General features: G+C 39.7%; 1 protein-coding gene and 1 long non-coding RNA gene across 4 annotated transcripts in view; one reads left to right on the top strand and one right to left on the bottom strand.

Annotated features, from left to right (window-relative positions):
* Positions 1-5,403: 5,403 nt before the first annotated feature.
* Positions 5,404-12,233, bottom strand: LOC146763462 (uncharacterized). 2 transcript variants are annotated; one of them, XR_014952073.1, is made up of 3 exons: positions 12,032-12,233; positions 11,353-11,451; positions 5,404-5,615 (listed from the first exon to the last, which is right to left on the bottom strand). It is a non-coding gene; the product is annotated as an uncharacterized LOC146763462 (long non-coding RNA). The 2 variants fall into 2 exon arrangements; XR_014952074.1 differs by having other exon boundaries at positions 5,488-5,615; positions 12,094-12,170.
* Positions 12,234-12,307: 74 nt separating this feature from the next.
* The window catches only part of GXYLT1 (glucoside xylosyltransferase 1), a 39,148-nt gene continuing 28,233 nt past the window's right edge, over positions 12,308-23,222 (top strand). The window contains exons 1-2 of one of the 2 annotated variants that reach the window (XM_021545295.3): positions 12,355-12,583; positions 21,035-21,127. In XM_021545295.3, the coding sequence (XP_021400970.1) occupies positions 12,387-12,583; positions 21,035-21,127 (290 nt within the window). In that variant the 5' untranslated portion in view covers positions 12,355-12,386. Of the gene's footprint in view, positions 12,584-21,034; positions 21,128-23,222 lie in introns of both variants that reach the window. The other variant, XM_085569441.1, reaches the window with a different exon arrangement.

Below are 23,222 nucleotides of genomic sequence, written 5' to 3'. Positions count from 1 at the left end.
AAGACAAAATTGTAACCTTATCTAATCACTCTTTGTTCCATATGCTCAAAGAAAATTACCATAAGAAAAAACATTGTTCAGTAACAATATTCTGAAAAGTAGTTCCAGAATTTTAATTATTTTCTAAAAAGGTATGGCGTATCTTGGCAGATGGAGGACTATTTGAGCAGGACTGTGTTTTCAGGATCTAGGCCACCTGGAAAAGTGTAGTCTTTGGTTACACTGTTTCCTGTCATGGTTTAACCCCAGCTGGCAAGTAAGTACCATGCAGGCCTTTAAGCATTCTCCCTCTGTGCAGTGGGGGAGAGAATTCGAAGAGTAAGAGTCAGGAAACTTACGGGTTGGGATAAAGACAGTTTAACAGGTCTTTAAAGCTGCACATGCAAGCAAAACAAAACATTGACCACTTCCCATGGGCAGGCATGTGTTCAGTCATCCCCAGGAAAGCAGAGTTCCATCACAGGTAACAGTGACAGGAGCGGGCAAACACCATCACTCCAAACATCCCCCTCTTCCTTCTCCTTCCCCCAGCTCTGTATGCTGAGCACAACACCACATGGTCTGGAGTATCCCTGTGGTCAGCTGGGGTCAGCTGTCCTGGCTGTGTCCCCTCACAATTCCTTGTGCACCCCCAGCCTTCTCACTGGTGGGGAAAGTAGGAGAAGTAGAAAAGGCCTTGACTCTGTGTGACCTCTGCTCAGCAACAGCTGAACTATCTCTGTGTTATCAACAGTGTTTCCAGCACTAATCTAAAACAGCCCCATGCCAGCTACTGTGAAGAAATTAACTATCCCAGCCAAAACCAGCACATCTGTGTATAAATACTGATCTTGGTCAAAGCAAAGTGAAAGTGCTTCCTCAAGCTTTTAAGACATGTAGCTGTAGACCAATGGAACTCTAATTTACAGTGGAGTTACTGAGAAGATACCTGAGGAAAGGAGACTATTAATGTATTTTTTGATAATTTACTAACCACATGCATGTAATTTTCCTCTTCTGTATGAAGAAGCAAAAGGATGCAGAAAAAGGAAATTAATGTAACCCAGGCTAATGAAATGTGGCTCATTAGCCTCTTTCCAAGATTACTAGAGTCTACAAACTGCAAATTCTGTTTGGTTCAAAGATAGTCCCAGGTATTTGTCACTAAAGAAGGATGGAGTTGTTCGATCATTTCGCATCTGTTAAGACAAGTGAGGGGTCAGTTCTACTTTCTGAATACTCACTTTGTGAACATAGAGATCTAATTTTCCATTTATATGCATCTAATATATAGCTGTCCTCCATGAATAATTATTTCAAGCTGATTCTTCTTTGCACAGAATAAATAAAAATGCTTCAATGTCAAGCCTGGTTCCTGATGGCACAGATCTCTGAGCAGGAAAGTCTGGCATCTGACTGATCATCTCTTTCTGTAACAGCCTTCAGCTATAAATTAATCTGGGCAAGGGAAATCTCTTCAGGTTACATGTATTATCGTTACTCCCACCTCTGAAGGAAACACATTCTGATTCCTGGTATCTTCTTCTCCCTTTTATTTCTCTTAAGTATGTTTATAGTCTTAAGTAGATGCAGTGAATTTGAAATAACTTCTTATGCCTGCTGTTTTAGTGGGGAATTTGACTGGTGTTCCCAGTTCTTGAACTATATTTTGGTTTTAAGATCAGCATGGTGATACAAAATTATGGTATGTGGGAGCTTAGAGGTCAGTTTCAATGTTGTCACTGTTGTCTTTGTTTCTATATAATTGACTACCTAAAGAGTTTCTTGCTGAGCATACTTACACTGATTCTGTACCATTCAAGCAGTCTGAGGGACCTAGCATTCTGGGATGCCAATTATCTGTGCAAATGGTATTATTCTATGCTGGGGGGCTTCCAAATGTGGCAAAATAAGCAGAATTCTTTCCAGCTGATGGAGGCAAATGTTGTCAAGTAAAATGCTATTAGTCCCCACTGGAGAAGGAGATCTGAGGAGCGTGTACAGATTCTGAGTGCTTTCTTTGCTTTCCTACAGAAACTCCTGTAGGAAGCTTCTGTTTCTAAAATGTCAAACACCTTCAAAAACCCTCAGTCCAACAAAAAAACAGAGTAATAAGGAGGGGGGGAAGGAAGAACAAAGAAAATGTATTTTCAGAATAATCCCTTGAAGAGCCGTGTAATGGCTTCTTTGTCTTTTTTGTGTGTTTAGTGTTCCTTTCTCTGTGTACTGTATTGGAAGTAGGCAACACACTCTTCTTAGAGATATGTCTTGCTTTGTAATTCTTGATGGCTGTTGGTTGAATGACATTTGGCCTAAAGATGTAGGATTTTGTGAATTAAATAGTAAATACCATGAATATTTCACTCTTGCATACAAGTTATTTATTGAAAGTGTAGATGAAAAAGTTAGAAATAAAATTAATTCCTCTCATACAATTAGCTACTACACAATTTTAAAGGGTCTAATTCCTGGACTGCTAAGAAAAGGATAGCTTTATGTTGCAAGGGTGATATGAACCTAGACTAGAATGGATGTGGCTTCCGAAGAGTTTTGTGGCCAGTAATTCATATGGCTGTTTTCAGTGATTATTCCACACCGTAACCTGTTAATCTTGAAGTGTTGTTAGAGCATCCTCACAAACAAATCAAAACTACCAACAGTACTGTCAGATACTCTTAAAATTTACTAAGTGCCTTACACAGAGCATCACTGAGGCAATGATTCAATTGCAAGGAAGTCTGATAAAAGATTTACTCCTCTGGTTGAAGTTACAGGTTGTCAGTTGTAACCAAGGTTATGTTCCTGGTTATACGCATTAGAATCTGATATTTTATTGCTGATCTGAGTAGCTAATAAAGAACAGTCCAGAAAATTTTGCGGCTTTCAATTTGTAAAACATCCATTGTTTGGAGGAGATTTTTCATCTAGCCAGTTGTGATGGTCTACTGGAATATCACAGAAGTGAATAAAACTTGTGAGTATTTCTGGATGCTTTCACATTTCTCTGTTTCTCAGTCAAGGACAGTATTACCTTTCTTGGGAAGGGGTACCTAAGTTGGTTTTTCTCATAGGGATTATGTTTATCCAACTAGTTTTTTAAGGGGTTTATTATTAGAAAAAGGGCTTGTTATTTTGAAAATAAAGATCTTACCTGCCAGGTGTCTTCCCCAAAATGAGTAAGTGCCTTTTCTGTTCTGACTCTTAGAAGTATTTACTTTGACAGATTGAATCTGAATGTTCTGGATAAACCAACTATTAAGTACCAAGTGTTACCAATGGCTTGAAATCCTTTCACTGAAACAAGAGACAGATTGTAAGCCACTTGAATTGTTTTCAGACCTGATGTTATCGGAAGTTTTATAACTGCTACGAGTAGTATACTTCTAAGAACAATGTAACTTTTCAGGAACTTGATATTGATAGGAAATAAATATTTATTAGAAGAAGTATATTAAATAAATATTTATTTACCAATTTGAGTAAAAGAAAATGTTACACCATGGGGGCAACTGCTGTTAGCAGTCCTGACAGCCTAATGAAAAGTAAAACTGAGACCCTGGACTCTAACTGTAAAAAAGGGGTAGTATTTGGTGAGAGATTGGGACTGTGAATCTTGTGTCCACATTCTAATAAAATAATTTCTCCTACCTAAGTTTTTACCAATTCTCAAGCAGAAAAGAAAGCATGAACAGATATGAGTAAGAGGCCCTCTGGTTTAATTGGTGCTGCTTCCTATCTCTAGTGGATTTTTTTTAAACTTTTTTTTTAAACTTTGCTCAGGACTGGTACAGCTGAAAGTATATTTTCCCTTCATTCTTAAGCCTAGACTTTGAATGGAGTTTCTCTGAGACACTTTTGTAGTGAAATCGTATTCCCTACAAACATTGAAGACAAAAATAAACATCTCTGTGAATGAAAGATCTTGTGTGGTTGTAATTTTTTAATATACACAAATTTAATTTAAAACATCTAAAGGTAACTCTAAGAAAAACACAGTATATTGATCTACTTAAAAGATCTCTGTGTAGCACTCAGAAAGTATAGTTTGCATCATGAGGTGCTTCAAATTTTCTGTCTGATAAACTATTTTCAATTCCATCATAGTACTCCTTTAAAGACAACCATACATTAACCCATTGGGATACTTCCTCCAATTGACCTCTTCCTGACCTCAGTTCAAAGACTATATTAAACAATTTAAGATTCTGAAAGCTTGGCAGGAAAGCTGAGGGGAGTTGCCTGGAAAGAAACAGAAGGAATCACAGCTCAAAGACTATTTTTTTTTCTATGATAAATGTTACACAATTAATGATAATAGAATGGAAAAGTTTACATCCCTACAGTTATTTCACATTGATGATATACTGTCGGTTTCAGAGGAGCATAAATAGATGTTTTTGAGGCCTAGAATAGTGACACACATTGAAATGCCTTTCCCAGGAATAAATGAATACTTCTTACCTGCGAACAATCTAAGGAAGTATTTTTGGTGAAAACTAATGTAAGTGGACTACAATCTTGACTGGCATTGGTGGTGCTTAGGGTGTGTTATGATAGAATGGTAAATAAAATTATTAAATTGTTCAGAACGCCTCTCTGAATGTACTATTTGTACTGTCCAGGAGAAAGTGCGAGAAATACAAGTGGGCAGTTTGGGGATAAACAGCAGACTTTGTGAATTTGATCTCAAAATGCCAAGAAGCGTCTGCTAATTTATGAGCAGAGATGATTCATTACTGCTTTTGGTTATGATGGAAGTTGAGATATTCTTGGGAGTACTGCTTCTGAAGCAAGAAACTATGAAATCATCCAGGCTTGCAAATTAAAGTAACCAATGAGGTAAGAAATTTGAGAAGGGGGCTTTGTCTAAGCCTTCATCTCATTGTACATAAAAAGTACTTCACTACTGAAGCAGGTTATAAAACAGTGGTCTGTGTGGGTTCTCTCCATTTTTCTTCAATTCTACAGTTCCCATGTTCAGTTCTCTGAATTGTTTGTTATTTGTGTTGCTTTGCAGCATGAGGCAAAGGCCCTACCAAGGCATTCTTGAAAGAAGCTGATTCTCTTGTAAAGCCTGTTGGAGATTCCCATTTGTGTAGCCGGTAATTGAAGTGTTGGCCATGAGTATAGGACCTCATCCCTGCTCCAAGGAGGCAACATGTGAGGCTGGTACCTCCTTGGGTGCAGAATGCTTTAAATGCCACCCAGTCATTACTGGGCATAGATCTCCAAGTGCAGGCAGCAAGTGTGGGGAAACTGTTGACGTAAATACCAAATTTGGTACTAGCAGAAATCCTGACTAAATTAGCATCAGATACCAGAATAGGGCTATTGTCACTAATTAAAGGGGTCTAATTTAGTCTTGCTTACTCATCTATTTTGCAAGAACAGAAGGGATTCAAAAGAGGCGAGCAAACTGTTAAGCTCTTCTATCACCCTTTTATTCATTTGTTTCTGCTATTGACTGTTCAGCAAGACTGCTACACAATTATGGGTCTGAAGATGAAAACAAATTTCTTAAATTCCACACAAATGTTTTGGCAGCCATGGGAGATCACAGCATTCCCCCGCAGATATGGGCCTGGTGCCGGGAGATAGTTAGGACAGTGTCCAATTTTTTTTTACCCTTTCTTGTCCTGAAAAAAAAAAAAAAAAGAGTAAAAGCTTAATTTGTAAAGTTACAGATTGAAGATAGGCAAAGGAAGGCTGAGTTATGCATACGTACCATCCTGAGTTAGCAGAACTTCAAATTATTTTGGGTGTTTCAGGCTCAAAGTTCAGCGCTACACAATATCCCAGTGTAATGGCTGCACACTCCGGGGCAGCACAGGGCAGGCTGCCTCCTCACAGTAGTTATTTGTGTGTGCTTCGGACATGGCCAAGGCTGTCAACAAGTGTGAGAGTGCTGGGTACCTTAGGCACTTGTTTGTGACCCCAGCTGACCACAGTGTTAAAAGAAGGAGTCAGTAAAAAGGGCAATATTAGTGTCTTATCTCTTCCTGATAATTCAAGTACTAAGTGCTTTAAACTACCACATTTGACTGCTTTTGAAGCAGTCATGGTTTTGAATTTGTATTTATGAAACTTGAGCAACCCTTAGAGAAAAAGATGTAGAGAGAGACACAGTAGGAATTTCTCTATCTCTGACATTGTCTCTACATGGTTTACATGTAAAAGTCTACTTGAAGGGGGAGTAAAACCAGGGTACAGATGAACAAAATAAAAAGGTAAATAAATTGGCAAAGTCAGTCAATGCTTTAGCTGGTTTGACTGATGGACCACTTTCCAAAACACCTCTTTACTGAAATGGTAAATAAATCTGTTGTCTTTTTCATTCAGAATAGCAGCTACTGGCTGCAGTGTATCATCTGGCTTGCATTGCTAAATGGCTCTCAGAGACTTCACAACTCTTCTATACCTCTGTTTCCACTTACAAGGACAGCTGGCAGTTGTCTAATATTTTTTTTCATTTTAGCTGTTTGCTAGATATAGTTTTGCTTTCCAAGACATGCAGCCTTTTTTTGATTTGAAATAATAATAAAATGTATAAAATTTTTACATCAAATATGAAAAAAATCCCACCCCTAAAATAAAAGGAGTATTTTTTTTGTTTATGGTCTGATTATTTACTGGGTGAATGCATTCATTTTAAAGATCATAAAAAAGGTGAATAGGATAACATACTTAATACAAATAGAATAAATTCACTGTGTGGAATCTGCACTGTTACTGTGAAATGGAAAAGGTAAAAAAATACCTTAGCTGCTTTCAGATTATTTGATACATTTCATCTTAAAAAATGAACTTTCAAGGCATAATGCAAAGTTACTGTTGTGCGTGGTTACTGCTAGTAAGTATTTTTTCTATTAGAGATAAAATATATTATAGAAATTTAAAAACCCTGATCTGGGTATCGGGACTCAAAACACCCGATTCTGTAGCAAACAACATCAGGACACAATAAGGACTTTTAAACTTAAGTATAGTTATGTATAAATAAACAAATAAGTAAACACCAGCCCTTCATGCCATATTTCTGTATTTATTGTATATGGTATGTATTCGCATGAGTACGTACATTTGCTTTGACTCTTTGCAAAAGTACTTTAAACACAAATCATAGAATCACAGAATGGTTTGGGTTGGAAGGGACCTTAAAGGTCATTAGTTCCAATCCCCCTGCCATAGGCAGTGACACCTTCCTCTAGACCAGGTTGCTCAAAGCCCCATCCAACCTGGCTTTGAAAACTTTAAGGGATGGGGCATTCACAGATTCTCTGTGCAACTTGTTCTGGTGTTCTGCATCTTGTTAGCGAAATTTTTCTTTCTTATATCTAACCTAACCTACTTTCTTTCAGATTAAGGCCATTCCCCCTTGTCTTACCAATTGCATGCATAAGGAGTCCTTCTCCAGCTCTCTTTTTGGCCCCTTTAGGTACTGGCAGCAATTAGGTCTCCCCAGAGCCTTCTTTTCTCCCAGCTGAACAAGCCCAGCTCTCTTAGCCTGTCTTCACAGGAGAGATCCTCCAGCCCTCAGGTCATCTTTATGGCCCTCCTCTAGACTCTGTCAGCAGGTCCATGTCCTCCTTATGCTGGGGATACCAGAGCTGGATGTCGTACTACAGGTGGGGTCTAATGAGAGTGGAGCAGAGGGGCAGAATCCCCTCCCTCGCTCTGCTGGCCATGCCGCTTTCATGCAGCTCAGGACCCGTTTGGCTTTCTGGGCTGTGAGCACACATTGAGCTTCTCGTCAGCCTCTGGTTTAGAGACAAGGATATCACATGAGATGTTTCAAATGTTTTGCACAAGTATTTTGCAGGTATATGGCATCTCTGCATCCATCAACATTCTAAGTCCACTGCAGGTCACCAAATTTGTCAGGCACAATTTGCCCTTAGTAAAGCCATATCGGCTGTCACCTATCTCCTCTTTATTATACCCATGCCAGGTATGGTCTTTGGAAAGTTTTAGATGATGCAAATAGATGCATCATCTAAATAGATGTAAAAAGAAATAAAAGTCTAACACTGTGAATCCCTTCTGGACTGATGTTTGGGAGCTCCAAATGTAGAAATCTTTTCAGAAAAAAAAGCACTTGACACAAAAACATTGAAAAAAAAATAAAAAGAAAATTTGTGCTCCTAGAAAGTATTCATTCTGCGTTTTTAATGTAGTAAACTACAAAATAGTGTGCAAGCCTATATATACAGATGCTTATTGATTTAGAGCATGAAATTTGAATTTCTTAAGAGGAATGATACAAATATTTTTACTAATGTTTAATAACTTACAGAGAATCTATTAAATTTTGAAGTGTACTATTGATAAACAAATAATTAATTCAAATTAGAAAAAATTAGGAAATTTTCAAAGTATCACACCACTTCCTAAACAGTTTACAAAGCAGCTTACTTAATTTTGTGCACTGTTGTAGATGTTTTTCCTATTTCTATTGTCCTTGGGTGTTAACTGTGATTATCAACAATAACTGAAAAATATTTTAAGCTCCTGCTTGAAGTAGGTTAGACACACTACAATGCTCAACAATGAGAACTAGATAGGAACAGAATGGGGGAAGGTAATATTTTGGTTGTCAATGAAAATTGATTTTGAGAATTTTTGTTAACGTTTTTATACATTAGGAAATTTGAAGGGGTAGATGCAGTACGAGTGGAACTTCTTAAAAGTTAATAGGCAGGGAAAAAAGTGATTTATGGCAGCAAAAGAAAAGAGTCATTGCCCTAAGAAGTCTGATGATACCATATGTACAACACATGGCAGCAAAGCAGTTTCTTCCTACTTACCCAACCTTGCAATCTGTCACAGCCAAGTGCTGACACTGCAGCTTGTATGAAAGGGCACGTGAACATCAAAGAAAGTGCCTTTGCCTTTGAAAAACCCTTAACTGGTCTGCATACAGGGCAGTGTTGACACAAATCTATCAGCACGAAACCTTATTGCTTTACCAACTTAAATAATGGTTTAATTTTGTGAAAGAACAAAATCAGGGGGAATGATATAAATTATTAGGACTGTTTTTTTTTAATTTAAGTTGATCTGATTTATTTCTTTATCTAATGAGTTGTTAGAATGTTGGTTTCCTTTTCTGGCTCACAGTGACCGCTCTTATGACCCTTATGAACACACTTGCAGAAATATCAGATACTGGTTCTTTAGAAAAATTAATTGTCACCTGTAGTTCTTGGATTTGAGCTGTTTTCTGGAGGTAGCAAATAGAATTGAATACTAAAGATACAAAAGATACATGGCTAAATAACTAAATTCTAGTCAAGAAAAGGATTAAAGATTTTGAATCATTAATAAAAGGAAAGAATCTTGCATCTGATTGTAACTCTTCATATTAAAGACTAGCAGACCTTGTAGCATTAATTGTTACATATTGTTCATAAACTATTCATGGTAAGTAATAAAGATATATAATTATTAATCGAAAGAATTTATAAACTTAAATCGGTAATTATATACCATCTGATAATGTTTTTTTCCTCAATGATACAATTCAGGTATGGCATTTCAGTAACATTTTCTTATTTTCCTTGTTCATAAGGCCAAGTTTGTATTAAGAAGCATTTTATCTTTCATCAGAAGAACTGATAGATTAAATGGACAGATTTTACAGTCTGAAAAAAAGCCTTGTGTGTGTGTAGGTTTAGCTGTTTTTTTCTCCCCAATAGCAACAGAGGACTTAACAAAGATGCTTTCTCTCTGACCTTGCCTTAGTTATATTCCTAGAACACTGCAGATATATTCAGATATAATTCATTAATTTTTCACATATTATTGAACAGCACTGAATGAAGAGAAGTCCTTAACTTCATACTTGGGTAATGACATGGTTGATAATAATAATAAAAAAAATTCTTCCTCTGTTACCTCTCTTTAGCACTCCTTATTTATTCTTTTCCCCTCTAAAAATATAATTTCTTTTTCTGAAGCATGACACCATGAGTACTACCCATCTGTCACATTTATTCTTGGTGCCACTATAACACTCTTCAGACCTCATTTTCCTTGGCTGGAACACTCTTCCATATAAAAGACAAGTGTCACACCTCAGCAGGAAATAAGTGGTCTCTTCTTTTAAGCTTGCTGTCAGTAATACTCCATTATATCTGTCTATTCTGACTCTCACGTCTCTGTGTTACTCATGCCCTGCCATATAGACTTGACAGTGTGTGTAAAAGGCTGTGAAGTGGGAGAGTGCAAGAATTCATGACACAGGTCAGCAGGTGCAATGAGAGCAATGAACCTGATCTTGAGCACAAACACAAAATCAGGAAAGCTGAATGGCAGGCTGTGGCAGAAAGCACTAAGAAATACAGAATACAGGGGCAGAAAGTCCAGCTAAGACCTTGAGTGGTGCTTACAGAGCTAGTTCTTCCTGCAATGCAAACCAGTAACTTCTTTCCAGAGTTCTTTTTACAAATCCTCTGCCATTTCATTTATGCCTCTCCCATCACCACATTGCTATCTTTGGCCCTGATTTCTCTTAATCCTTCCTAGTTCCTTATTCCTCTTGAATTCTGTGTTTAGGGTTTTTTTTCTCAACCTCAATTTCCCTGCTCGTACCTTTTAATAATCATCCCAGTATCTCCACTGCAAACAGAGTTGAGTAGCTCATATTTTCTGAGGGCCACCTTTTCTCCTCATTTCTTTTTTATTTTGAGGAAGAAGTGATGAACAATTTTGGCATTACTTCTCTTCCAGAGTCGCCAGCTGGCATCTTACTTTCCCTTTCTTTCAAGCACAGCCAAGAACAGCAGTAAGCTATGACTCAGGTTTTATGGGCATTCACATATAACATACATCCTTAGACCACAAAAGCTATAATAGAACTATATTTTAACGGTTTATTGGAAATTATGTTGGCATTTTTCTTAAAATGGAGGGTCCTGAATGGGGATATTATAACTTGTTTTAAAAAAGGATGTTTCTAGTCCACAGAAAAAATGTGAGCCAAATGCACTGTTAAGGGCAAAGAAATAAGCAAAATTATTTCAAACTTGTATTTTTTTTTAAAGCAATGTCAGAAGCTGAGTGATCAGCACTGAATAATGACTAAAATACTTACCTTGGCAATAGTATAGGTTAGTTAAAATGTTAGGCCTTTGCTCAGTGGTCTGGGCTAGAGAGAGAGGATGCACTACTGTGTTGGATTTAGCTGAAACCCAACCAATATTTCCCCCATCTTGCAAGATGTACAGCTATTACTTCTTCTGTCACTTCACAGACCTACATTTTGTTGTCCAGAAGCATGACTTCGTGAGCTAAAATACCCCTATCTTTGCTAGTGACTGCAAACAAATCCTTCAGGCTTAGTTCTCCAAGCTTCTCTGGCCCAGCAGCACCCACCTGTTTCTCTGGCCAGGGTTCCATGCAGTCACCTGTGTGCCAAGGCCAGCAAAGGGAAGGTCCCTGGAGTCCAAAGTGATTTGCATGCTCAGGCTGTGTCTGTATAAGGAAAAAGGACATCTGTGTTACTTCAGCTGTCTAAGGAATAAGTGGGCATATAACAAAATGGGTAAAGGTTGGAAGGGACCACAATGGGTACAGCCTCCCTGGACCAGAGGGTCCTCCTGTAATACATTGCATAGGACTGTGTCCATATAGTTCTGGAATATCTCCAGTGAGGGAGACTCTACAGTCTCTCTGGAAATCTGTTCCAGTGCTCAGTCTCCTGCACAGTAAAAAAAAGTTCTTCCTCATATTCAGGTGGAACTTCCTGTGTACCAGTTTGTCCCATTGTCTCTTGCCCTACTGCTTGGCATCACCAAGAAGAGTTTGTCTACATCTTCTTGGCACCCTTCCGTTAGGTATTTACACGTATAGAATATCCTTGTTCAGAAGCAGCTGTGAAGCTTTCACAGGGGAAAAGTGCAACAGAAACACTGAGAGCAAGAATGGAGTGTCATTTTGAGGGAGCTTTAGTCCCGCTTTCGCCCTTAATGGAGACACGCACTCTCTAACAGCTTTACATCCTTTTTATTTTGAGGTTCTCAAAACTGCACACGGATTCAAGGTGAGGCCGCACCAGTGCGGAGCAGACCGGGGCTGCCACCGTCTCTACTTCGGGTAGTTCGTCGCTCGACTTACTCCCAGGGTCCCACATTCGGGAGGCCTGAATGGGGGCGAGACCGGGAGAGCACAGGGCCGCGACAGAGGGGGGGGGGGCGGCTTTTCTCACTTTTGGGGCAAATAAACAGTGAGCGCCACTACGGCCCCGCCCTGCGGCCCGCCCGGCCCGGTCCCGCCCCCGGCCGCCCCGCCCCGCCCCTCGCACGCCGGGACCGCGCCGGGCACCGGGCCGGGCACCGCGCCGCTGCCGCTGCCGCCGTGCTGCCGCCGGAGCCGCGGCCCGCCCGGCGGTGCCGGCGCCGGCCGGGAGGATGCGGCGCTTGGCGCGGGTGGCGCTGCTGTGCCTGGGCTGCGCCGTCTGCTCGCTGCTGTACGGCCTCAGCCAGCTGGCCCTCTCCCTGGAGCAGGAGCCTGGCGGCGGCCGCGAGAGGCAGGCCCGAGAGCCCGCCACGCCCGGCGCCCGGCAGCAGGCAGGGAGAGCGGGCCGAGGCGAGGCGGGGACCGGCAGGTACGCGGCGCGGGGGCCGGGGCCGGGGCCGGGGGCAGTTGCCGCATTCCTGCGGGGAGGGCCGGGAGGCGCGGAGCGCCGCTCCCGTGCCGGCCGCGGGCGGAGCGCGCCGCGGGCGCCCCCGGCTGCGCGGGGCCGAGGCCTGGCGGCGCTTGCGGGGCAGCGGGCGCGGGGTCTGTGCGCTCCCTGCGGCCTCCGCGGGCCGGGTGCTGGAGAACGGCGCTGCGGGAAGCCTTAAACAAGCGGGGAAAACTTCCAGGAGTGGCGTTGTCGGCGACCGAGACCGCCCCGTGTGCGTCCCCGCGGCGTTGAGCCCGTCCCTAGCTGCTGCTTGGTGGGACAGGGCGGGTGAAGCGACGAGGGTTGAGTTTCCTTCCTGCAGAAGGAGAAAGTTTTACGTTTCTCCTTCAGGTCTGAAACTTAGTAACTTTATGGGTATCAAATATAACTTCAGTGAAGCAAATCTGTTTGTTACGCGATACCTTAATACAGCCAGTCTCCCCACAGCGACCAGTGAGTTTAGTTCTGTAATTAAAGGAGTGCGTACCCGAGCAGCTCACGCTCTGCATAGTTCTGTTGCACTCTGTCAGCAGAAACTTTAATGTGGCCAAGTGCTGAGTGAGATTATGGAATGGAAATTATTAGTTTTCCTTTAGATTATAGTTTCGTAATCCTGTTCACCTGCGGCTGCCGGAGTCAGGAAAAAAGGAGTGATGAGAAATCTGTTACTGAAAATAGAGGGAAAATTCGGACCAGGCCATTCTGGGAGACTGTAGCTCTACTTCTGCTGAAATTCCACAGCAGTTTGAAGCAAACTCAGTTTATTGGTTTGGCGATGGTCACTGCTTCCCAGTGCTGCACAAGCTCCGGTACCCCCCAGGCCTTGTACTGCTTGTGCTCCTCTGAGCACACGAGTGAGTTGATCTGATATGGTGACCTGCTTGAAAACTACCTAGTTTTTTGCCAACTCAGCGCTCTGTATTGCCTCATCATGTAATTATGAAAGTGTCGATGCAGTTGTAAAGGATTTACGGAGGATGGCAAGATGACAAACTCTGATTTAATAATCTTGGAATACCATGAAAAGGCATTCTGAGTTACTAGGGGTGGAGTCAGATGAAATGTGAAACCCAGCTTTCGACTGGTGTAACTGCTTAAAATAATTTTTTTTCCCTGTGTTTTTGTGTTAGTTCAAGTTAATACAGATTTTAACATGAAAAAAATGCAAGGATAATTATGCCTCACTTCTAGTTTGTGAGGAAGAACTTCTGAGTGGTTGAAATCTACTAGTTCTAAGTAACAATATGGTGAAAAAAACCATATGTATGATATTTGTTTTACTAAAAAGATGCAGTTTAAATGAAGCAAAGTATTGTTGGGTAGAAGACAATGTAAATAAATTATTTATACTATTGAACACTGAAATGAATTCAAGCTGCATCATACTGCTAGTAAGCAAAAGAAGAACCAAGTTTATTTTAAAAGTTATACTGTTCTAGTATTTGTACTGAAAGTGTAGTTTTTAAATTAAATATATGAGTGGAGAAGAACCTCAGGAAGGTGCAAGAAGCTTCTTGCTGCCATTATATCAGATGAGATAGAAATCACGGGGCACCGTGTTGTCAAATAGAAAAGTTTTACTAACAAAGTTCTTTTCTAAAGGTCTCAAGTGTCACAAAACATTCCACTGTATACAGTTTTTTGGGGGTATATGTCCTTGCAAAACCAGTGTGTGTTGTCACCTGTATGGGAATTCTTTACCTATAAACTGTTGGCAAGCTGAAGGCTCAGGAAACATCCCGTGTTATAAGTTATTGAAACATGCTGTTTGTGCAAAAAGTGCATGTGCAAAACTTTTTTGTGAGTCACACTCTCAGAAAAGAGAAAAGGCTTTTGTTTAAGGAAAAGCTCTGTCCTGTGGCAGTTAAAAAATATTCCATTGAATGTTCCTTTTGATGCATTTGTAAATTATTCTTGACTGTTAAACTGCAGTACATTCACTATTGTAAGTGACACAAACATATTGTTGAATGTATTGGTGTTTTTCAGTTTTTGTACATCAGCTACTTCTCCAGTAGAGACTGAGCACTATGGCCATGTATCTGTTTTATGCCACTTTCTGACTGTCTGGTGATCATGTAATATACTGAAGGGTGCATAACCTTACAGAGTAAATTGTATTTAGATCACCATCTAATCCTTGAAGTTTAACATTTTGTATGCATTAATAGTAACTTTCATAAATGGGTTGCTTCAGCTGTGTTCACTGATAGCTTTAAAATACAGTTCAGCAAAGCAAATATAACTGTCATCCTAAGGCATTGTTTTTTTTGTTTTGTTTTTTTCTCAGCAGTGTTTTTCTGTGTTCTTTAGCCAAGAAGTGTTTTCTTTGCCTGGATAGTCTACTTTGGTGGGCAGAAAGAGCTTGATCATGCTCTGGGATAGGGGAGGGAGACATTGACTTTTCTGTTAGTTTTTGGAAACATGCAAACATGAAAACTTCAAGCATCAAATAAGGCTTTGGAATACTACACCTGGAAGAATTTAGCAATGGTGGGGACATGTTTAAGAAGAAAATAACTTAAAAGGAAGTACCATATTGAAAATAGAATTACAGGTTGAGGCAGGATCCTCCAGTAAACGTAGTAATTCACAGGAATTTATTGGGTAATCTCTTTGGTAAGGAGTTGTTTGCTACTCCATGCCTGAGGAACAAGAGGACTGGAGACTGAAGGTTTGTATCTTGAGACTTGATATAAACAGCTGAAGAACACTTGATATAAACAGCTGAAGAATTTAATAGCTAAACATCTTCATAAATGCCTTGACACAGGACTGGAAGGGGTACTAAGCAAGTTTGCAGATGATACAAAACTGGGAGGACCTGTTGACTCTTTTGAAGGTAGTATTTTGTCAGTATTGCCATTTCAGTTAGGCAGATAACGTTCATCTTTCTATTCAGGTCCAAAGAAGTGCTATTCTAATAGAATTTTGATATACACAGAAGGAATCAGTCTGTTGTCCAGTTCTTTCAGTTTAGGGAGGTCAGTGAATTTAACCCTATTAAAACGGAACATGTTTCCCTTACACTGTAGTGTAGGGTTTTTGTGCTGCCAGCCATACCATTCTGCTATGTGTGGCACTGATGTTTGATTGTACCAGTCTCTTGCTCTCTAACTGTTCTGGCAGAGGGAGAGCTAAGTGGACTATGGTCCATGGAAAAGGGTAGAAAGTATATCCACAAGCTTAGCAGAGGGGCATGGTTATAACAGGTAGCTGGTTCTTTCCTTGGCCTGTACACAGCTGTTTTCATTGGTATCAGACCTTAACCAGCAGTTTCACCAGTTTGCTTCTCAGCTATTCTTATTTTAAGAAATTGGTCCAGAACCTGCCAAAGAACTTCAAAATATGAGGTAAACTTAAAAGGATGAAATATTCAATTATTTCAAGTTGAAACTTCATTTAAAAACTCTGCTGGATTTTACAAGCATTTGACCAGCAAATATTATTTTGAATAGGAATGTTGTGAAGCAATGAAATGTTATCAAGATTTTTCCAGTTAAAAAGTTGAGGTGACAGACATGTAGCATTGCATTGACTGTCTCCTATCTAATAAAGCCATTGCTGCTATGACAAAATACATCATAACAAATCTGTGGTATTGCTGCAAATGTTCAGAAAAGCTGTTGAGGAGAATTAGAAATTCTTAATGCATTTTGGAGTTGAATTAAGCAGTTATCATCCCAGTTTCTTACTTCTGTGTGATTCGGAGCAGGAACGAAATGCATCCTTCCTGTTCTGCTGCACTTGTGGACTGTGCTGTATGAGAGACATAAGTCTGTCTATTGGTTGGTTCATGCACTTGATAAAACTTAGGTTGTTAATGAAAGGAATTATGACAGGAATGTAGTCATCAGGGCTGCACCCCTCACCATTTGGACATTCTGCTAAGTTTGCTGTGGAGTTACAGTACTACAAATATGCCACATGGATTGAAAAGTATTTCTGATAAACATGAACTTCATTAACGAAAGGTTACCACTGATTGTTGAGGGATTTCTTATGGTTAAAACTTGACTTGCCTGAGCACAGGGCCTCAGTCTTCATGACTGCAACTTATGCACTGCTATGTATTTTGCACACTAATTTGAAATTGTCCTTTCATTCTGAAAAGTTTTCAGGTCATAGTATAGACACTTTATCTATGTCTGCAGTACTAAAATTTCTGCTACCAAGGGTTGTTGAAGCTAGATTAACTGATAGACTTAAGAAATGGCTGGATGCTTAAGGAAGAGATGCTTTGAATTGGCAAACAGATCACTGAGAATGATTGTTTATGACACCAGTGATTCTTGAAACTTCCTATTTCTTCTTTTTTGTATTTTTGACAGTGGTACATGTTAGGAATTGTCCAGCCCAGTAGTGTAATGATGGCAAAGCTGCTGCATTTCCATGTTCCTGGGTGTCCAGGCAGTAGCAAAGCGGAACATTTATTCCAATGGGATCATAAGCTCCTAGTGCATACACATGACTGGCCACAGAGATCAGCTCACAGGTAACAGTGCTTGCACAACCACAAACAAGTGTCCTGATCCTGTTCCCTTCTCTGACTGATCAGGGTGAAAGGTTTTAATGAAAAATAAATACATTAGTGTATGTGAGGTGGATTCCTCCTGTAACTGGCCTTAGACACTTGGTCCATCCAGGAGCTGGCTTCTGATCCTCTGGCCTCCACTGTTGCTGACCTGAGTGTGTGAATCCTTGAGGCTTGCAGACCCAATTCAGTTTCTAGTATTCACACCCTCTTGGATGTGCAGACACATGTACAGGTGAATGTGCTGGATCTTTCCAGTTACTGGCCTTAGCCTTGTGGCAGCAGGCCCCAGGATTGCCTCATGAGAGGGAGTCTTATGGATAGCTGGTCCTGACCTATAGCTTTAAACATTAGCTGCTCCTCAAACCCCAGGTGGCCAGCTCAGACTTTGTGGTGCTTCCAGTTGCTATCCCTCAGACCCTGACCTTGTGGCTATGTGAAGAGAGGTTCTTTCAGTAGCTCAGACTCGCTGTTCTCTGCAGAGTCTGGCCCAGCCTTATGGCCTGTCTGACACCTGGCTCCCCAGCCTCCTGCTCTGCTTGCAGGATGGTTTGGTTGCTGGTGGTTACATGCACCAGCATGCACCCACCCACACATGGTGTGCACACACGTCTCGCCAATCCCTGGCACCACAGGCTCGTGGGCACCTGGCATCTGTGGCTATCCTCTCACTTGCAGGCACTCTGACACACCCAGGAGAACAGAAGTCATCAAATGTGACTGGAACCTCTTACCATCTCTCTGTTTTTTGCATTCTCCTTCCTCCCTAGTCCACCTTTGATCCCACAGTGAGTCCTACACCCTTTCAGGCAGTAACCCCATTAGCAGTTGCTAAACTGGCCTGGAGAGTATCTCCTGTTACCTAGGCTGGTGGATGGATGATCTGCCTGGTTCATGAGCTCTCTCTGCCCTTGCTAATTAGAGGCTGTGTTAGCATACTCTGTGTGCCTTGTTGTTTAATCACATAACAACAGATGTGAGCAAAATATCCCTACATAGTACTGAAGGTGACTATTCCTGTTGGACTAGTAACCTCTCTGAGGTAACAATGACTGTACCTGTTTGTGAACAGGTACAATGCATATCCCTAGCTGTATAAAGCTGTTGGAACTCAAAATGTCTCTTAGGTATTTTTAGAGGTTCCAGGCCTTGGTCAGAAGCATTTTAGATCCTGGCAGGCAGCTGGAAACAGCTGTGATTTTGAGTTTGAGCCATGGAATGAGTTACCAACTTTAGAGGTGGAGCAAGCAGTCACAAAGGGTTAGATAGTATAGTAAAAGTAGTTACAAAACAGAGGGGAAATTTTTTTAGTATTGTACAGGGGGGTTTTAGCACCTGTACAGGGGGGTTTTTACTTTGTACATGGGGGTCAGAGGTTCTAAGATGGAGGAAAGTGGGCTGATCCTGTTCTTCCTCCTTCTTCCTTGCCTCCATGTTCTTGGTGATGCTGGCACTTGTGGATTGGTTTAGAGTAGAAAAGCACTCTGTAATGTAGGTAGTAGGTATTGGGGAAAAACTATAAACATATAATACGTAATATATCATATAAAAGATAGCAGCAGCCCTGGGCAGGGGGAGAGAAGAAGAAGACAGCAGACAGAGAGGATGTCAGGGTGTGTGTGTGTCTCTGCCTGGGCTGCTGATCAAACAGCCGCAGCCTGCGAAGACAATCTTTTGGATAACCAACAATAAACTGCCTTGAGACCGAACAACAAGAGGCTGCGGATTTTTTTTTTTGGAAGCACGGGTTGGAGGAGAGACTTTACCACCACACGAGACCCCAGACCAAGCCTGGGGTTCTCACATAAAGCAATTGTTTGTAGTCCAATCTTTCATCAAATTTCATTTCAAGTAAAAAAATACCTTATTGAGTGGAATTTTCAATGATCTTATTGTGAATGACAAGAAGAAAATGTCCAATTATTCCAGTCTCTTAATTCTTTATATGAAAAAACTTTGGGGAATATGGTAGCATGTGGTCAGCTGATGGAGACTGCTGTTGACAGGAGAATGTCTTAAGCTAACATTAGGTAAATTGCCTACATACATATTCTAGTAACAGTGTTGTTTTAAATGTGCATCAAATATATGATGCATATTAAATATATGAATCAAACCCAAGGCTGATAATACTTTGCTAAATGGAATGTTTGAAAGGCCTAATGTGTCAGAGAAGTGACACAGCCATCACTTCAGATTTGCCTCTTGCCTTGGTTGTTTGGGTAGGGTAATACTCAAGACAGCTAAGAAAACTTACTGACGACTGAAAGCAGAATCCTCTGTAATAATAGCATAATAGTCTTCCAAACAAAACTCTTTTGGAAAGATTGTCTATTAATTTATCTTAAAAGTAGTGAGCAACAGTTATTTCAAAAAGCTAGTAGTAGAGATCGTAAAGATTGTTCTTCAGATAAATGCAAGACCTTATGTGCCTTGGAGATTTTACAAAACTTCAAAAGCCACAAAGAGTAATGTAAGAAAGAATCTGGCAGAGACAACTCATGGTTTTAAACTTTGTTGAGGAGTAGTGCAGATATCCCTGAAATAGAGTTGAAGTCTATATTTTCATTTTTTGTACCTGGGTTTTTATTTGTGGAGAACATTCTTGAGTCATGAAATAAAATTACTTGAAAATTCTTGCCAACACATTTATCTACAGAATACAAGGATTTCCTGTGATCTACCAAAGAGCTGCACCATCCCCCACAGCACTTAAATGAGGCTTTGTGAAACACTGTGTTTATCAGGTCGTTTTTCTAAAGTGTTACAAAAAGAAGAAATTACTAATCTTGTCATTTTTTGATGCTACATTAAGTTATTATTGTTTGGTATTTGCAAAACATTGGCTTTCACATGTTTCAGATTACACTACCAAGATGGTACGGATTAATTTCAAACTTGCAAAGCTTCCAGTAGAGTTCTGAGCTATAGTCCTTAAATAGCTCTTCATCAGCAGGTTTTGTGTAGGCTTTATTCTTGCATATGTCTTTCAGGTACAGATACTAACTTTCAAAGGAGAATAAGCTCTACTGTCTTTGTATCACCAGGGCAGGGAGCAGAGAAGGTCACTCAAGAGAGTATTTCTTGCTTTACAATATTCTGCTTACTCATTTCAGATTGTGATTCTTGATGTTGATTTTCTCACCAGAACTTTTGAAATATATACTTTTGTTTCTATTTAAAAAATATTTTCTATATTGCTGCTGCATAAAATGTAATGGTGAACTAGCAGACCCTGCCTTTTTTAGCTGTTAATGTAGCACAAGTCAATGAATTATTAGTCTTGCTATTAGTATGAAGAATGAAAACTTGTGAAATGTTGTGATTATTTATGTATTGCATTAACCATTTGTTATGAAACAGTGGAATTCCTTGGTGCTGCTAAGTGCTGTTTTTTATTAAAAATCCGATTTGCACTGACTAGAGTAATGGGTGAATAGGGATGGTGTTAAATGAACAATGTAACCTCAGAAATTAAAAGTTAGAGTTGCTCTTCTGCTTTGAGTAGACAAAGGTATTGAAAAGGTGCAGTTCTTTCTAGCAATATGTGTCACCATCCACTTGTTACCTATGGGCTTAATTTAAGCCTAAAACATAGAAGGATCCTCAAAAATCCTCCTCAGCCTCTCTGTTTTTCTCATTCTGAAAATAAATGAAGAGGAAAGGATAAAGGATGGGATCATTCTATCGCTAAAAATTTCTGTTTGGCTTTTAATACCTTCTCCTTTGTATTCCAGTTGCATTACATAGCCAGTTTTCTGCCAAGTAATTAACTGCTTGAGCTAGGAGACTATCCATTTAAGTTTGCCATAAAATCAGTAACATTTATATAGGTTATTTTTGTCTTATTCTGTTAGGTGTAAGAATTTGTCTGTATCTTTCTGGAATTCCTATTGGATGCTGCCCTCTGATGTTTGTGGAATGAACTGCTTTTGGGAAGCTGCTTTTAGGTAGGATGTTGTTAAATAGTACTTTATTGTTTGATTGCAGACAGATGTAGCTGATGTTTTTTGGCTCTTTAGCAAGGTGGCAAAACAAAATATCTTGATTACTTAACATGCATTTCACCTGCTTATATTGTCGTTGCCTTTACTTGGGTTTTTTCTTGTTACATTGTGTTCTGGATTTGTAGACTCAAGTGTTACTGCCAAGAGTAGATTTTTTTCAACTATATTGCTTCATTAGATGGAAACTTGCTAACATCTGTTAAAAGCCTGTCTGAGTATAGTCTGAAAAGTTAATGATTAATAATTTTCCTCAAACAATATTTGCTTCACACTAATACCCATGATACAACTTGTGGTAAAATGATATGCTTAGTAAGTACATGTGGATTTTTAAAATTTAAGTTACATGTTTATAAGATTTAAGGAGGGTACTTCATCCAAAAGCACTGAAGAGACTGTTTTGAATGTTCTTTAACATTTAGTATGTTAAAGAATAGACTGTCTCTTTAATGCTCTATCTTTAACAATAAGTTTAAATGTTTTGAGGTGGTGGCTCAGATGTTCTAGGCTATCACATTACACAGGTAGCTTGAAAAGAAGTAAGTTACTTGTCAGGTAGTTCTCTAACCTGCATATTTCTCTTCAGTATATGACCAAAGTTTTAAGTCAATTTTTCTTACATTTAAAATTTTGCTGATCATCTTTTGATATGGTTATCTTTTCCTGTTAGTATGAAACTTGAATATTTCTGGGAAAGCAAAGGGGAAAAAAAGTTTAGCTTCACAAGACTTACAAAGTATTTGAAAATTATTTTAGGAAAGACTTTAGATCCCTTATTCCTCTCTGCTTGTGTGTTTTCAGTCTTTTTAAGCTCATCAATTGTCAAGAAATTCCTTAAAGAAGTTACTTAGATTGAGTTATTTTTATTCTCTTAGTGAACTTCATCTGCAATTAGGCGCTGCTGAGTTTTTCTCGTTGCCATTAGTAGCAATCCATATTGTGTCAATCCATAGGGATTCACCTGACTTTGTTAGGCTGATTTAGCTATCTGAATAGACAGAAAGAATGGGTTTTTTTTTCCTTATTGTTTATGTTTTGGGAGTTTAGCTTTATGAAGTCTAACACAGTGGGATAAATCAAATGCTGTTGTGATTGAGGGTGTAGGGGTTTAGCTTATGCTAGGTGGAGGTACAGGATGTGATTGTGGTTTGGGCATCTGGGCAGTCTGACACTTGTAGTGCTGAGACAGGAGAGGGTCTTGCTGTCTTCTGACCCCACAAAGCATGAAGAAGTCCATGAATACAAAGTAATGCACAACAATAGCAGAAAACCTCCTTTCTGAATATTCTGTCAGGCTTGAGGCAAGTGGAACCTTGGAAGCAGAAATGGACAAATCCCATGCAATTTATTTGCACATACCTTAAGATGTAACTTGTATTAATCTATTAAGAATTCGGTATGTGGCTGTGTAGACATTTCTATTGAAGTTTGCATTGATTATGACTTTTCTGGATGAGCCCACTTTCATGATGAAACATGGTTCATGGTGAATGCCTAATGTTTGTAGAATTTCATGTTTATACATTTTGAAATTGAAAGGAAAAAAAGCTGCTTAAATGGCTGAAGGGTGTGTGGTGTTCAGATTAAACATTTCACATTAAGATGGGTTGTTTTATCAATATCCTACTATTAAATTAATCCCCATATGTTGTGTTGACTGCAGTGCTTGTTGAATTCCCCAGTGAGGTGCTCTAATTTGTCTCAGAGTTAGAACGTCTCCTTTCCATTTTCCACTAAGATTTTAAGACGTTGTGAGCTTTTGGATTTTTAAGTATTTTTTTTGAAAAAAAGCTTGTTATGTCTCTGTTTCTAACCTGTAATTTCACTTAGCTTTTTTTCCTGAATATCAAAATCACAGGGATTTGTTTACCCTTGAGAGAACTTGGCATTGATACTTTTGAAATGCAGCTTTCTACGTTACTTCCTCTAAGTAGCTCTAAGTGTATTAAGTGAAAACTAATGTTGTATAGATTTTTAAGGTTCAAGTATGTGTGATAGAAATGTTGGTAACATACAGAAGAATCTGGAAAATTTTTGA

This window comes from Lonchura striata, chromosome 1A, assembly GCF_050655825.1.
Source record: "Lonchura striata isolate lonStrDom1 chromosome 1A, ASM5065582v1, whole genome shotgun sequence".
NCBI classification, from domain to species: Eukaryota; Metazoa; Chordata; class Aves; order Passeriformes; family Estrildidae; genus Lonchura; species Lonchura striata.
Note: the sequence above shows the minus strand (reverse complement) of the source record. Positions and strands in the feature narration are given on the sequence as shown.